This window comes from Mauremys mutica, chromosome 7 (assembly GCF_020497125.1).
Source record: "Mauremys mutica isolate MM-2020 ecotype Southern chromosome 7, ASM2049712v1, whole genome shotgun sequence".
In the NCBI taxonomy this organism is placed as follows: domain Eukaryota; kingdom Metazoa; phylum Chordata; order Testudines; family Geoemydidae; genus Mauremys; species Mauremys mutica.
The window spans coordinates 35,588,504-35,604,076 of NC_059078.1; the positions used below are offsets into that span (position 1 = coordinate 35,588,504).

General features: G+C 44.7%; 1 protein-coding gene across 2 annotated transcripts in view; it reads right to left on the bottom strand.

Annotated features, from left to right (window-relative positions):
• HDAC11 (histone deacetylase 11) overlaps positions 1-15,167 on the bottom strand; it is a 120,049-nt gene extending 104,882 nt beyond the window's left edge. Inside the window, exon 1 of one of the 2 annotated variants that reach the window (XM_045024960.1) lies at positions 14,982-15,167. In XM_045024960.1, coding sequence (XP_044880895.1) covers positions 14,982-14,983 — 2 coding nt within the window. In that variant the 5' untranslated portion in view covers positions 14,984-15,167. The remainder of the gene's footprint in view (positions 1-14,981) is intronic. The other variant, XM_045024958.1, reaches the window with a different exon arrangement.
• Between the last annotated feature and the right edge of the window lie 406 nt (positions 15,168-15,573).

Below are 15,573 nucleotides of genomic sequence, written 5' to 3' on the forward strand. Positions count from 1 at the left end.
CACATTTCTGTGCAGTACAACATTTTCTAGAAGGGATACTACTACATCCCTTAAAAGATTTCTGTCAAAGGTCTGAGGACACTCAGGCTTATGTTGGGGAGGATATGGCTCATACATTTCAAACCAATGTAAGAGTCCTATCTGAAATGTAGAAGTAACATATTAAGGCTACATGGTTGTAAAGTATAAGGCAGAATTATACATAGCAATTACTTTACTGATTTAAGAGATGAAAACCCAATTTAAAAAGAACACTGAGGTGCATGAATTTTCTACTACCAGCATCTCAGGTAACATTTGCAGTGGGAATAAGAAAAATAAGTGGTTCAGAAAAGAATATGAAGTGCTGATGAAAACGAACACAACCACACGAAGTACACACATGAAATATTTTCAAATCCATTAACCATTTATTGAAAATTGTTATTAACTTATTTTTAGATTTATAAAAATGCACCCTTCAGAATATCTCAGGGAGATGTACAGCTATTTATGCAGAAACAATATCAACATTTAGTTGAGCAGTCAACGTAAATAAACAAACTAGCCCATGATTTTACAGCAATATATCACATTCCATTTGGCAAAAGCCTGTGTAAACAGATAGGGTTCACACCATGTGCTAAAAGTCACCACTCTTCATAGAATCATAGACTTTAAAGTCAGAAATGACCATTTTGATCATCTAGTCTGATCTCCTCCACAACGCAGGCCACAGAATCTCACCCACCCACTCCTGTATCAAACCTGTGTTTGAGCCAGGGGCGGCTCTAGACATTTCGCCGCTCCAAGCAGGGCGGCATGCCGCGGGGGACGCTCTGCCGGTCGCTGGTCCCGTGGCTCCAGTGGACCTTCCGCAGGCATGCCTGCGGAGGGTCTACTGAAGCCGCGCGGGACCAGCGGAACCTCCGCAGGGACGCCTGCGGAAGGTCCACCAGAGCCGCCTGCCACCCTCCCGGCGACCGGCAGAGCGCCCCCCGCGGCATGCCGCCCCAAGCACGCACTTGGTATGCTGAGGTCTGGAGCCGCCCCTGGTTTGAGCCATTGAAGTCCTCAAATCATGGTTTAAAGACTTCAAGGTGCAGAGAATCTTCCAGCAAGTGACCTGTGCCCCACGCTGCAGAGGAAGGCGAAACCCCCCCAGGGCTTCTGCCAATCTGCCCTGGAGGAAAATTTCTTCCCGGTCCCAAATATGGCGATCAGGTAAACCCTGAGCATGTGGGCAAGACTCACCAGCCAGACACCCAGGAAAGAATTCTCTGTAGTAACTCAGATCCCACCCTATCTAGTGTCCCATCACAAGCCATTGGGCATATTTACCACTAGTAGTCAAAGACGAATTAATTGCCAAAATTAGGCTATCCCATTATAGCATCCCCTCCATAAACTTATCAAGCTTGTCTTAAAGCCAGATATGTCTTTTGCTCCCACTACTCCCCTTGGAAAGCTGTTCCAGAACTTAACTCCTCTGATGGTTAGAAACCTTCATCTAATTTCAAGTCTAAACTTCCTGATAGCCAGTTTATATCCATTTGTTCTTGTATCCACATTGGTACCGAGCTTAAATAATGCCTCTCCCTCTCTGGTATTTATTCCTCTGATATATTTATAAAGAACAATCATATCTCCCCTCAGCCTTCTTTTGGTTAGGCTAAACAAGCCAAGCTCTTTGAGTCTACTTTCATATGACAGGTTTTCCATTCCTCGGATCATCCTAGTAGCCCTTCTCTGAACCTGTTCCAGTTTGAATTCATCCTTCTTAAACATGGGAAACCAGAACTGCACACAGTATTCCAGATGAGGTCTCACCACTGCCTTGTATAACGGTACTAATACCTCCTTATCTCTGCTGGAAATACCTCGCCTGATGCATCCCAAGACCGCATTAGCTTTTTTCACGGCCATATCACATTGGCGGCTGATAGTCATCCTGTGATCAACCAATACTCCAAGGTCGTCCTCCTCCTCTGTTACTTCCAACTGATGCCTCCCCAGTTTATAACAATAGTTCTTGTTGTTAATCCCTAAATGCATGACCTTGCACTTTTCACTATTAAATTTCACCTTATTACTATTACTCCAGTTTACAAGGTCATCCAGATCTTCCTGTATGATATCCTGGTCCTTCTCTGTATTGGCAATACCTCCCAGCTTTGTGTCATCTGCGAACTTTATTAGCACATTCCCATTTTTTGTGCCAAGGTCAGTAATGAAAAGATTAAATAAGATTGGTCCCAAAACTGATCCCTGAGGAACTCCACTAGTAACCTCCCTCCAGCCTGACAATTCACCTAGAGTGTTTCAGATCAGTAAAGGAAATTAATTCCAGAGTCAAAAGCATTCCAGTTGAATTTCCCTATCAACAGCCCACAGACATTTTAATCTAGGCATTGTTAGCTTGAACATATCAGCTGATCTCAGCTGTTGTGGCACAGCTTGGAGAGAGATCAGCGCTCAGAGAACTAGAACTTACTTCATATGAGGCATTGTAGATTAATATCAACACTTTGAATTAAACCTCAAAACAACTAGGTAGCCAGTGTAGTCAGTGGCTCCCTGCAACCAGCTCTGCTAAGTAAATGCACCAATCATAGCTTCAGAGGTTAGCCCATTAAACTATAGAGGTGGCAAAAGTTTGAGTCAACTATGCTAACATGGATGCAGCTGTTACACCAAACTTTCAAGGATGTGCAATGTCTTGTATAGTTTCTTTCATGGGCCTGCTTTCGTATGAGAATACTACAGAGTTTCAGTTCTTATTAAAGAACCTGAGGACCATGCCCATTGTGGTGAAAAAAGTGGAACTGTTTAAGAATATTTCAGAATTACATTCTTGAATAGTACTTGGCAGCCTTTTTATAAGTGGACTTTGATACTACTGACCATGCGGTTTTGGCATTCTGCTTGCAGTCTTTGGCTGGAGTAGACAGGATCATTCTTGAGTGATGGCTACAAGTTACATGAGATACACCCAAGAGGCTGTTAGGGAAGCTAGGGATCAGAGAGGCATACAGAAGCCATGGTAATAGGGAGAGGCACTGGTGTAGTAGCTACTACATCCCTCTATACAGCTTTAGTTTCATAATCAAACCACACTACAGAGCAAACTGTTCATACCACACACCAGGATCTGGGCTATGATCTCTGTGCCTCTGTTCCTCATCAGTAAAAATGAAACCTCATAGGGGCGCTGTGAGGATAAATGTGTTAATGTTTGTAAAGGACTCAAATACTACAGTGATGAGAGTCTCATGAAGACTTAGATTTGGTGCACTCTCATGCAATCCAAAGTCAAAATATTTGCTCTTTGGAAATATTTTGATGAGATAGGGAGGCTTTTGTAGTCCATCCAGGGGAATGGAAATTCACTAGAGACAGGGAAATTCCCCCTCTCCACACTATGATCAATCTGAACGCTATTAAATAAATAAATAAAAACCCACATGTTTTCCAAATATCCCAGCAAAATCTTTCTTATTGCTCAGAGGAAGGAACTGCTCATTTCATCTTCATTTTTATTCCATAGGAAATTATTTTAACAAAGACATGTGCTGATCACAGAACATGAAAGTAATACACACACTGCATTTCTGAGGTTAATAGGCTGTGCATCATCTGAAGTACGTCAATGACCAGCAATTAGCACCCACACATTTAGTTACCGTGATTACACCAATTCTTGTATTAACACTGGTTTAATTGCAGCTTACATCATCTTGATTGGCGGCCTGTGGTGTTTTAAGGAATCAGCAGGGGATGGATGACTTAGCTCTGTCACCTACAGGAAAGCTGAAAAATACCAGTTGGTAATACAGTTCAGCTCGCTGCCTGCTGACCCTCTGTGTTCCATAGGCTTCCATTCCTCTTCCCCACCTGCCTTCTTCTCTCTGATCCACAGGGCAGTGATGACAGTATCTATTGCGGTCTCAGAGTTGGCCATTAATTTGTTCTTACCCTATAAAGGATTAACTTCATTGTGACTAAGGGCTGCCAAATCAGACTGCAATATACACTTTATTCTCCTCCTGTGCTACTGTCACAGTGGTTATTAGACAGAGTAGAATCAATTCATCCTTTGGGTGTGCTAGCTGGTGTCACAGAAACACAGGATGCTGCTAGGAAGTCCAGTGGGTGGGAAAGTTGCAGTGACACCACGTATCTACAACCACAACCTTGCTAGCATATCTGGAGATCCACCCAGGGAACTATTCACAGTAAGAGTAAGATGGGTGGGTGCAACTCTGTGGGAGCCAAACAGCCTCCTGGTCTCAGACAGGGCCCTTTATCTTCAGAGGGGACTGATGCAGGCACCAATCAGCTCCCAAGACACAGACCCCCACCTCATACTGGCCAATCACACACTTACTCAGGGAGACACAGCCCTAAATAATGCCCCTACTTCCGTGCATGTTCTCCTCCTGCCTATAAGGATGAAAGGAAAGGGGGACAGTGGGTGACCTCCCTACTGGCTGGCATAAAGGATACAATAGAGAAGCCTCCCATCCTCAACTGCTCATCAGGACCCCAGGGACTATCTATCCCCTACCAATCTGACCAACTCAGCCGCTCCACTGTGATGGGGGAAGGATGGGGCAACTTATTGATTTTGACACTTTTTGCAGACTTTGCTTGAAGACCTTGGAAGACCTGTACCATAACTAAGATCATGAGTAAATCACAATTTCACTGACTGAAATAAGAAATAAGCCCAACACTGATTTTTCTGACAGCAGAGAGGCAGAAGCACAAATGCCCCTTCTGTCCTCTCACACACAGTGTTGAAAAAATGGATTTATTGAGCTAATTTGACTGCTTGCAATGAGCAAGGGGTGGCATCTCACCACATGGCACTAACCATCTGGCCCAGGCCACCACTACTGCTTCCTGTCTGGCCAGCCAGCCGCGAGAGGGGCAGCGTTGACAATGCATGGCGATTAGGAAATGTGCCCCAGCCCACCCCACGACAGACCCTTGCAGGTCCAGGGGAGACATCTCAGGAACTGAGCCTCGGATCCACTGCTTGGAGCATGAGCAGGTCTGCAAGGGGGCCCTGCCCAGCAGAGGGTCAGGAGGGTGAAGGGGGCTTTGCCCAGCAGGGGGCTGGATCCTAGTCTCACCCTTATCCCCCTGCCAGGGCAGGGCCCCCTCACACACCTGCTTGTGTTCCAAACAGTAGATAGCAGTCTCAGCTCCTGGGGTGTCTTGCCTGGGCCTGCCTGGAGAAGCCAGGGGCTCCTAATTGCTGTATATTGTCAGTGCCACCCCACTCTCCCTGCTGGCTGGCCAGTCAGGAAGCAGCAGTGGTGGCCAGACCCTACGTGGTGAGACACTCCCACCTGCTCCTGCCTGCAGTCACCTCCTACTCCCCAAGATGGGACTGGCTCACCACCTATCCACCTCGCGCTCATATATGCAACCGGCTCACGAAAACCCAATGAGCAGCCGCAACCTCAGCAGGGAGGTGGAAGCTGGAGGAAAAATCACAGCAGTTCAGGGTGTGGATTTGGGGGCTGTTCATATCCTATGAAGTTCCAACACCTACCCTTGACGCTTCCATGATTTTCCTTAAAAAACAAACAAACATGAGTTCCACAGGGCCTTACCAATAACACCACACAATTGTGTAACCTGAGCTGCAGCTCTCCTGCCTCCCAAGTGAGGCAGCAGAGAACACTGAGCCTAGATTTTCAGTTGTAAAAACAACCACCACCCTCACCCCAGCTTTTTATATTTAAATATCTGAGGCTGGTTTTGTACATTTTTTGTGCATTGTAGATTGGGGCCAGTGTGTGAGAAATAGCAATTTAGGAGTTTTCTGCTTTACAATTCACCTTCCATATTTTAAAAAATGTTGAAGTGATTTTCTGAGAAAATGCCTGAACAAGCTCACAGTAAATGCTGAGACAAGAACAGATCGTGCTCTCACTATCTTATGCTGTATGTATTTTAGGTAGGGCTGGTAGTACCATCTATTATTAAGATTGCCCGACACTTCCGATTGCAAGACTCTGTTTTCAGTTGTTTATAACTTTGCCAAATTAACCATTTGGGATTAAATTTTCCATGGCAGATGTTTGCCTCGGGCTAAAGAATTTTCTAAATCTATATCTCTGTATAGTTAATGCCAGCCAAAACAAGTCAGCTGCTTCTAGGAATGACACTAATGAAAAATGTCATTTTGCCCATGTTACAAAATTCTGGCCATCTTTCCTTTGAAAAGCTCTAGTGCCCCCCATGCTTTGAAGCACTGACTTGAAATGTGGCAGGGGGTAGCCTTCGTGTCAGGGATGGGCCTTTTGCCCTCCCTGTGAAAATCCACTAAAATTTAACCAAGTTATAAACCTTTGAAAAATTGCAGCTCAAAAATGCTGAGCAGAGAGTTACTAGAACTTTACAGTTTAATTCCCCAGAGGCACAGGTAAATTTAATTCTGGCGCGCGTGGGTTTTTTATTAAGAGGTTGAGTTTTGGTGGCTGTCATGGGGTAAGATGCTATTTATTTATTATGTAGACACCAGTTCAAAACAAGAGCAATTTCCATTCAACAGCCTAACCCCCTTACAAAACATAAAAAAAACCAAATTCCCCTCCCCACCAAACAAACCTGACCCACACCAAAACCTACCTTCCAGAGTAGCCCAGGCAAACAGATGCACCCTGCAATATATTTTGTTCTTGTCAGAGGCAACTAAGGTTTTGGATAAGCATCCACTTTCATTTTTTAATAAATCTAAATAATTAAATAAATATAACCTGAATGACAGTGGAGCAAGACTGTGTCATAGATTATTTTTATCTCATTGTAAAGAATCATTCATTTATTACAAGCCCAACATCCTCCTGAGGACATCACAATTCCGTATGCTGTATTTTGTATTTAAATTTCTGATTTAGCTGACAAATGTAAATCACAAGTAACTACAAACAAACTCCCTAGTGATTACAAAACTGCAGCGTCTGAAGAGAACAGGTTATTCTAGCTGCTTCAGCTTTAAGTAATGTTTAATGTTTTCCCAGATCTGTCTTTTCCGGATGGTACAATATGTTTTGGATTTGTTTTGTGCTAATTCTTTCCCTTATCTCAGGACGCTCATGCTGAGCTGGTGTTGGGTGGAGGGAGGTGGTTCCTTCAGTACAAATATAAGACTTCAGCAGATCCAGAGACTGCTCCTTATACACATACAGCCAAATTTCAGAGGTTTGCAATGCAGATTGGCCTGCTGAACTGTGAGAGGTCTGCAGCTGGATTTTGTATTAGACTTACAGACTTTACTGATAAATCAGCCTCTTTATGTTAAAGTAAAGCTATTACAGGTGGGAATTAAACTCTTAGTCCTGGTCTACACTATGAGTTTAGGTCGAATTTAGCAGTATTAGATCAATTTAACCCTGCACCCGTCCACACGACGAAGCCATTTTTGTCGACTTAAAGGGCTCTTAAAATCTATTTCTGTACTCCTCCCCGACAGGATTAGCACTGTAATCGACCCTGCTGGGTCGAATTTGAGGTAGTGTGGACGCAATTCGATGGTATTGGCCTCCGGGAGCTATCCCAGAGTGCTCCACTGTGACCACTCTGGACAGCACTCTCAACGCAGATGCACTGGCCAGGTAGACAGGAAAAGCCCTGCAAACTTTTGAATTTAATTTCCTGTTCAGCCAGCGTTGCGAGCTGATCAACACAGGTGACCATGGAGTCCCAGAATTGCAAAAGAGCTCCAGCACGGACTGAATGGGAGGTACTGCATCTGATTGCTGTATGGGGAGATGAATCCGTGCTATCAGAACTCCATTCCAAAAGAAGAAATGCCGGAGTATTTGAAAAAATCTCCAAGGGCATGAAGGACAGAGGTTATAACAGAGACCCGCAGCAGTGCCGCGTGAAGCCTCCCAAAGAACCAGAGAGGCAAACGGCCGCTCCAGGTCAGAGCCCCAGACATGCTGCTTCTATGATGAGCTGCATGCCATTCTAGGGGGTGCCCCTACAACTACCCCACCCCTGTGCTTCCCTCCTCTCCCACCACTCTCAGGCTACATTGGGAGTTATCCCCCCATTTGTGTGACAAATTAATAAAGAATGCATGAATTTGAAACAACAATGACTTTATTGCCTCTGCAAGCGGAGATCAAAGGGGGCGGGAGGGAGGCTGGCTTACAGGGAAGTAGAGTGAACCCAGGGGGCGGGTTTTCATCAAGGAGAAACAAACAGAACTTTCACACCGTAGCCTGGCCAGTCATGAAACTGGTTTTCAAAGCTTCTCTGATGCACAGCGCACTCTGCTGTGCTCTTCTAATCACCCTGGTGTCTGGCTGCGCATAATCAGCAGCCAGGCGATTTGCCTCAACCTCCCACCCTGCCATAAACATCTTCCCCCTTACTCTCACAGATATTGTGGAGCACACAGCAAGCAGTTATAACGATGGGAATATTGGTTTCGCTGAGGTCTAACCAAATCAGTAAACCGCTCCAGCAAGCTTTTAAACATCCAAAGGCACATTCTACCACCATTCTGCACTTGCTCAGCCTATAGTTGAACTGCTCCTTACTACTGCCCGGGCTTCATGAGCCATGGAAGCAAGGGGTAGGCTGGGGTAGGTGCTACTGCACGGTGCTACTGATTGGGAGAGCAGCCTGAGGCAGAAGCCTCCAGCTGGCATGATATTCCAGGCAGGACTGAATCTCCATTAGACGAAACTTGAAGAGAATGACCTGGAGTCATTCCCATTTTTGTCCAGGCGCCCCCGACCGACCTCACCGAGGCCAGCCAGGAGAACCCATGTCTGCCTGGGCGCCCCCGACCAACCTAACCGAGGTTGGCCAGGAGCACCCATGGGACGATGACGACAGTTAGCAGTCGTATTACACTGTCTGCCATCCGCAAGGCAAGGGGATGCTGCTGTGTAGCACTGCAGTACCGCGTCTGCCAGCAGCACCCAGGAAACATACGGTGACAGTGAGCTGAGCGGGCTCCATGCTTGCCATGGTATGTTGTCTGCACGGGTAACCGAGGAAAAAAGGTGAGAAACCATTTTTTGCCATTGCTTTCACGGAGGGAAGGAGTGGGGCCTGACGACATGTACCCAGAACCACCCATGACAATGTTTTTGCCCCATCAGGCATTGGGAGCTCAACCCAGAATTCCAATGGGCGGTGGAGATGGCGGGAACTGTGGGAAAGCTACCACAGTGCAATGCTCCAAAAGTAAACGCTAGCCTTGGTACTGTGGACGCACACCTGCATACTGTGGCCCCAAGCCGCTCCTGGAAGTGGCTGGCTGCTGGCATGTCTCTGCAGCCCCTGGCAGGGTGGGGGAGGCGGCTCTGCATGCTGCCCCTGCTCCCAGCACTGTCCCTGCAGCTCTCATTGGCCAGGAGCTAGCCAATGGTAGTTACAGGGGCAGCGTTTGTGGGCGCAGGCGGCGCACAGAGACCCACTGCCCCTCTCCCGCCAGAGGCCACAGAGACATGCTAGCAGCCAGCTGCTGCTGGGAGTGGCATAGGGCTATGGCAGGCAGCCTGGTCCCTACTGCGCTGCCGGCCGGGAGCCACCTGTGGTGAGCAGCTCCTGGCCGGAGCCTGCACCTTGCACCCCCTCCTGGCCGGAGCCTGCACTTTGCACCCCCTCCTCCAACCCAACCCTCTGCCCCAGGTCAGAATCCCCCTCCTGCACCAACCCCCTGCCCCAGGTCAGAATCCCCCTCCTGCACCCAAATTCCCTCCCAGACCCCACATCCCCTCCTGCACCAAACGCCCTCCCAGGAAAAAGACTTGTATACAGGGGCCCCACAAAATCTAATAGCACCTGGCCTCCAGGAGAGCTAATCTTTATCTACCTAAATCCCTTTGTATATCTGTCAGTGCAGCTCCAGTGCATGTTAATAAAGTCCTGAGGACATCTCTAGCTTGTGTCTCAGCTGCACTGGCTCCTATAGGCTGGAGAAACCCAAAGCACAGGAATGCATCAACCATGTCCCTCCTTACCTTGGGCTGCCCCTAGAATCCCTCCTGTGCCAGTGGCTCTTGCAAGGGGTGGTCACAAGCTGGCTGTCCTGGCTCTGTGTTCACTGGGGAGGCTCCCTGAATTGGGAGTATTTCCCTGATGCGGCTTGGCAGCCACTTTTCCTTGGCATAACCAGTGCAAAGTGGCCACAGCACAGGGGTGAATCCTCCCTTCAGTCTTTCAACTATTTTGAAGTGTCCTCTTGAATAGTGTAACCTAGAGGGTTAACCCACAATGTAAAAAGAAAAGAACTTTAACACTCCCTTAAAGGAGAGTTGCAAAGGATTTTTTTTTAAATTGGGCTTATGATCCTGTTTCTGATGCATAATGAAGGCATGAGCTTATTTCTGCTTGTGTTTTGTTTTTGTCAGGAAAAATATTATATAAAAATTAAAGTTGTTATTTTTTAAATTAAAAAAGGGAAACATTTAAAAAAAATAAAGCTGTATGTTTGTTTCAGATACCATCTTGGAAAAGGTGATTTGTTTGGCTAAAAGATGTCTTGCTTGGCTCTTGCAGCATTGTTTTTTTTCATTAGCCTATGCAACCCTGGTTCTGCAATGAGCTATGTGCAGGTGTCTGCCAGGCAGACCTCAGCGTAGGATTGAAGCTTGTATTTGCATATTCCTTCTAATACTAAGCCATATCTCTGGCTCCCAAGGGTGCCTCATTTTACAAATCTTAGCTCTGGTTCTAGTAAAGGATATAATCTGGAATGCAGCAATTCACTGAGCTACTCACATTGTATAAAGTTAGTCATGTGCATAAATCTTTGCAGGATCAGTGCCTTGAATTTTATTTGTACAATTTTTTAAAAATTTGGAAAATTATTGGGAAAATGTTAATAAAGAGGTTTTTTGCAGTATTGATGTAGCCATGTTGGTCCTAGGATATGAGAGAGACAAGGTGGGTAAGGTAATATCTTTTATTGGACCAACTTTTGTTGGTGAAAGAGACAGCTTTCAAGCTCCACAGAGTTGAAGAGCTCTGTGATGCTCAAAAGCTTCTCTTTCACCAACAGAAGTTAAAAGATTCACACAATTTACCTCTCTAGTAAATAATTTTGTTAGTTTAAAGACCATTTTTAAGTTGTAGGGAAATCTTTTCCGTTACTGAGTTGTTTTATTTAAAATGTATCCTTTACTAGAAAGAGATCTAGAATTGTGGAATGGGAGACTGAGATATAGCATGGTATTCAAATTATGATGAAAATTTTACCAGTTTAAAAATACAGGCCTGGAACCTCCACTGAGCTCTGCATCCCAGCTAATCCCTGAAGTTGCACATAGCCCAGTGCAAGATTGGGGTCACACAAGTTAATGGGGGGGGAGGGGAAATCTATAAGGAGCCAAACAAGGCATCTTTTTAACACAAGCCACTCAATTCAATGAGACTGCTCACAGTGTATAAAGTTAAGCATGTGTAGGATCTGTGCTGGAAAAAAAAACCACAAAGTCAAAAAGAATATGTTCAGAAATGGATCAAATAAAGCAAATTTCAAACTGTGCAGACGACAATATGGATATTTTAGTCTTTGTTTTTTAAATGGTGGAATTTTAAAGTTAAAACACTGATGAATATTCAATTATTTATAAAGAAAAATCTCATTTGTGTTCCACTTTTAGCCAAGTACTTTTTCAATTTGAAAGGGTCGTTTGATTGTAATTAAGCCAAATGTTACTGAATAATTCACTCCTTTTTTTTTCTTCCTTCAGCCTGTTACATCAATTAATTTGGGCCCAGAGGCTCAAACATTCATATAAATAACAAATCTTTATTCAAATAATAGTTAACAATCAAAGGCTGGGAGCTGTTAGAGCAGTGAATTATGAACAAAGAGACTATATTTGTCAAATAAAAACTAATAACTGAAAAATAAATTTCTCGTCAACCTAAATATTTCCACAAAACCAGGCCTACATACAACATAATTTCCACTGGGATTTTGTGTAAGATTTCATTTTATGGTTACACAGATAAGATTGTCATTCTTGTAATTAATTTACAACGTTAATGCACGTAGGACATGGAGAAAGTAATTCACAAAGAGATTCCACGTGCTGGACAGTAGCTTTGAAATCTTCTTTTCTTTCTCAATGAATTGTCAGATTCTCACTTATATAAGGCAACTTTGCACTTCTAGGGCTCCTTTAATCTGAAGGACTCAAAGAGCTTTCCAGACATTGGGTGGAACATTAAATCTGTAAGCTATGCTAATATTGGGCCAATTCATGAGGTTAGTCCCACCAAAGTGAAAATCATTGCAACTTGCATGAGAAAGTCAATGACAGAATTTGGTCTATTGTTATTAGAGGTAGGCCAACATTAGATACTTAAGTGCAAATCCCTTTGAAAAAACATTGTTTAGGGGTATGAAAACAAAAGGCTCCATCTTAGATTCAGCCATTATTCCAGATTCCTTTTAATAGCCCAGTTTCTTGTTAGCCAGTGATGCTTTATTTGAGTAGAAATTACATCAAAACTAAATTTAAAGTCAAACTCAGTTTATTCATTGTGGTTATAACATTTTTTTCTCTAACATTTCAGGTAAAATTTCAGGTCTGTATGGTCACTTCCTTTTGCATTTGGTAATCTGTATTATCTGGCTTGCCTGAGTATTCGAAAGTGAACATACATACTATCTTTTCCCCCTCTTCTCATACAGAAGTCTTCCTATGCCTCTAATTATTTCCATTGCTCATCTCTAGACCATGTTCCATTTCTGTTCTCTCTCCTGAGAGATGGGATGAGCAGAACTAAGCACAGAATTCAAGATGTGGGTACACCATTAACTTTTCTATAATGACATTATAATATTCTAAGCATTTTCTATTCCGTTCTTTACATATGATAACAGTTTGTTTGTATGTTGATTCCTGCTAGGCATTGAGCAGATGTTTTCATTGAACTGACTACAATGATGCTCTTTTTTCTAATTACATATAATTTAGAACATAGCACTGTGTGGGAGAAGTTCAGATGTTTCCTTCTAATATGCACTATTTTGCATTTGTCAAACACTGAATTTCATAAATCATCATGATACCCATTTGCTTAGTTTTGTTTCTCTGAAGTTCTCACAGGCTCCCCTCATACTGATGTACCCTAATTTAGTCATCTGCAAATGTTGCCAACCTCATTGTTCAATCCCCCCCATGCCTCCTCTCTTCCAGATAATCACGAATACATTCAATACGAAGCATACTACAGACCCTTGGGACAACCCAACATTAACCTCCTGCCATGTTGAAAACTGACAGCCTGTTGACTTAGGCCTGGCGTACACTACAAAGTTAGAGCAATTTAAGTTGCCTTGCATCTACTTATTTATGCATGTGCCTACACTCAAATTTGTTTCTTACCTTTGTAAGCACCCCATTACGGTGATGCGGTAAAACCACCTCCCCAAATGGCATTGAGCCATGGTTGACGCAGCGTGAACTCCATTGCCCGGAGTCACAGAGACCCCAAACTCCTTAAAATACAGCATGTATTTTTAAAACGCTTTTCCCCGACTTCCCAGCTTGGAGAGCACATCTAGCAGCTCTCCCTTATTGTGTGCAGCTGCCCAACTCACCAGGATGGTGACACACTCCAGACGCACTCTCTCCTGAAAGAGACAGGAGGTATTGGGTCTCCTGGGACTGTGGGAGAAGACACTGTTCAGGCACAGCTGCAAAGCAGATGTAGAAAAGTGGACATCCACAAAAAGATTGCACAGGGGATGCAGGCAAAAGGGTATGACAGGGAGCAGCAGCAGTATTGGGTGAAAGCAAAGGAACTGCAGCAAGCATAACACTAGGCCAGGGAGGTCAACAGTTGATCTAATGCTGAGCCACAGACCTGCTGCTTTTCTGATGGGCTGCATGTCATATTTGGCAGCCGCACCCTGCAGGTCACCCTGGATACCTTGGTGGAGCCAGAGTCACAGACCCCTGCTGTGAACAGCGAGGAGGAGGGATATGCAGCACAGGTTCCAGCTATGCCCTGAGTCAGGACATGTTCAAGACTCTGCCGCTGTCTAGCCAGTCCTGCTAGTCAAGCCAGGGCGAGTCTGATTCAGGGGAAAGAACCTTAGGCATAATTAATAGTTTCAGTGAAAGATAGAGTAATGGTTATAAATGTACAGCAAAACACAATAATTCATTGTATTATACGTCTAAATGCACACCAAGCACTATACAGCTTCTACCAGCCCACAAACATTCAGGGCCAAAGCGCAACCAAGCACAGTACATTAATATGGCTGACCCTTTCAAAGCCTCCCACAACCACATAGCTCCATGCTGGGCTCTTGTCATTGTTCTTGTGTCTGACTGTTTGAATTTAGCAGTCAGCCACTCTGCCTCCACCTGCATCATCCTCCCCAGTGGCAACTTTTCCACCTTTGCTTCATGTATATTACGCAGCACACAATAGACAGCTATAACCACTGGGATATTTTTCTGACTGAGATCCAATCTTGTAGTAACCACCACCAGCTTCCCTTCAATCTACCAAAAGCACATTCAACCATTATTCTGCACCTGTTGAGTCTGTAGCTGAATCTTTCCTTAGTGCTGTCCAGGTGGCCAGTGTATGGAGCCAGGGGAGCACAGGGCAGGCTGGGTCTCACAGGATCTCTGTTGGCATTTCAACATTGCCAATGGTAATCTGCTGGTCAGGCAGGGACCTATTTTCTTCCAGCTTTCTGACCAGCCCTGTGTTCTTAAAGAAGTAAGCATCAGGCACCTTCCCTGCCCAGCCTACCTTGATACTGGTGAAGTGTTCCTGGTGATACATCAGTGCTTGCATAATCATAGAAAAACAGCCCTTGTGGCAAAGTGGGCTGGTGCCAAAATAGAGATACGTATGCCCGTACCATCCATCACCCCACTCACTTCAGGAACCTCCTGGCTGTAAATCCACTCACTATGTCCTGCACATTGCTGAGAGTCACAGTCTTGCATAACAGGACACGATTAATGGCCCTACGTACTTACATGATAATGGCCCACACTGTGGATTTTCCAACTCCAAAATAATATCCTACTGACTGATGATAATTCAGCAAACTTCCAGCATGAGATTCACTTCTCAACTAACCATGCAGCTGTCATTCTGCTATGTGTGCCCTGGAGGGCTGGGGTGAGCTTGGCATACAGACCCAGGAATGTGGCCTTTCACAACTGAAAGTTCTGCAGCCACTGCTGCTAATTCCAAACCTGCATTATGATGCAATCTCATGAGTCAGTGCTAGTTTTTCTGGCCCAAAAGTGGTACTCCAGCATTTGATGCTGCTCTGTGAACACAACCACCAACTGTGAACTGTTTTTTCCTGTGTTCCTTACCAATCTGTCCTCAAAGAAATCATCATGTCTCCCACTGTTGTGGTTCTTTCTGTGGCTCTAATAATACTGGAGAATCGGGCATCCTCTATTTGCAACATTCAAGAAAACTCTACAGAATTGTGTGGGCTCCAGGCTTCTGTCGGAAATGGTGGACACTGAACTGTGCCACATGGGATCTTAAAAAGACAACAAATCATGGGATAGGGATGGCATTATGGGATGGAGCAAGTTCCTTGATGGGCAC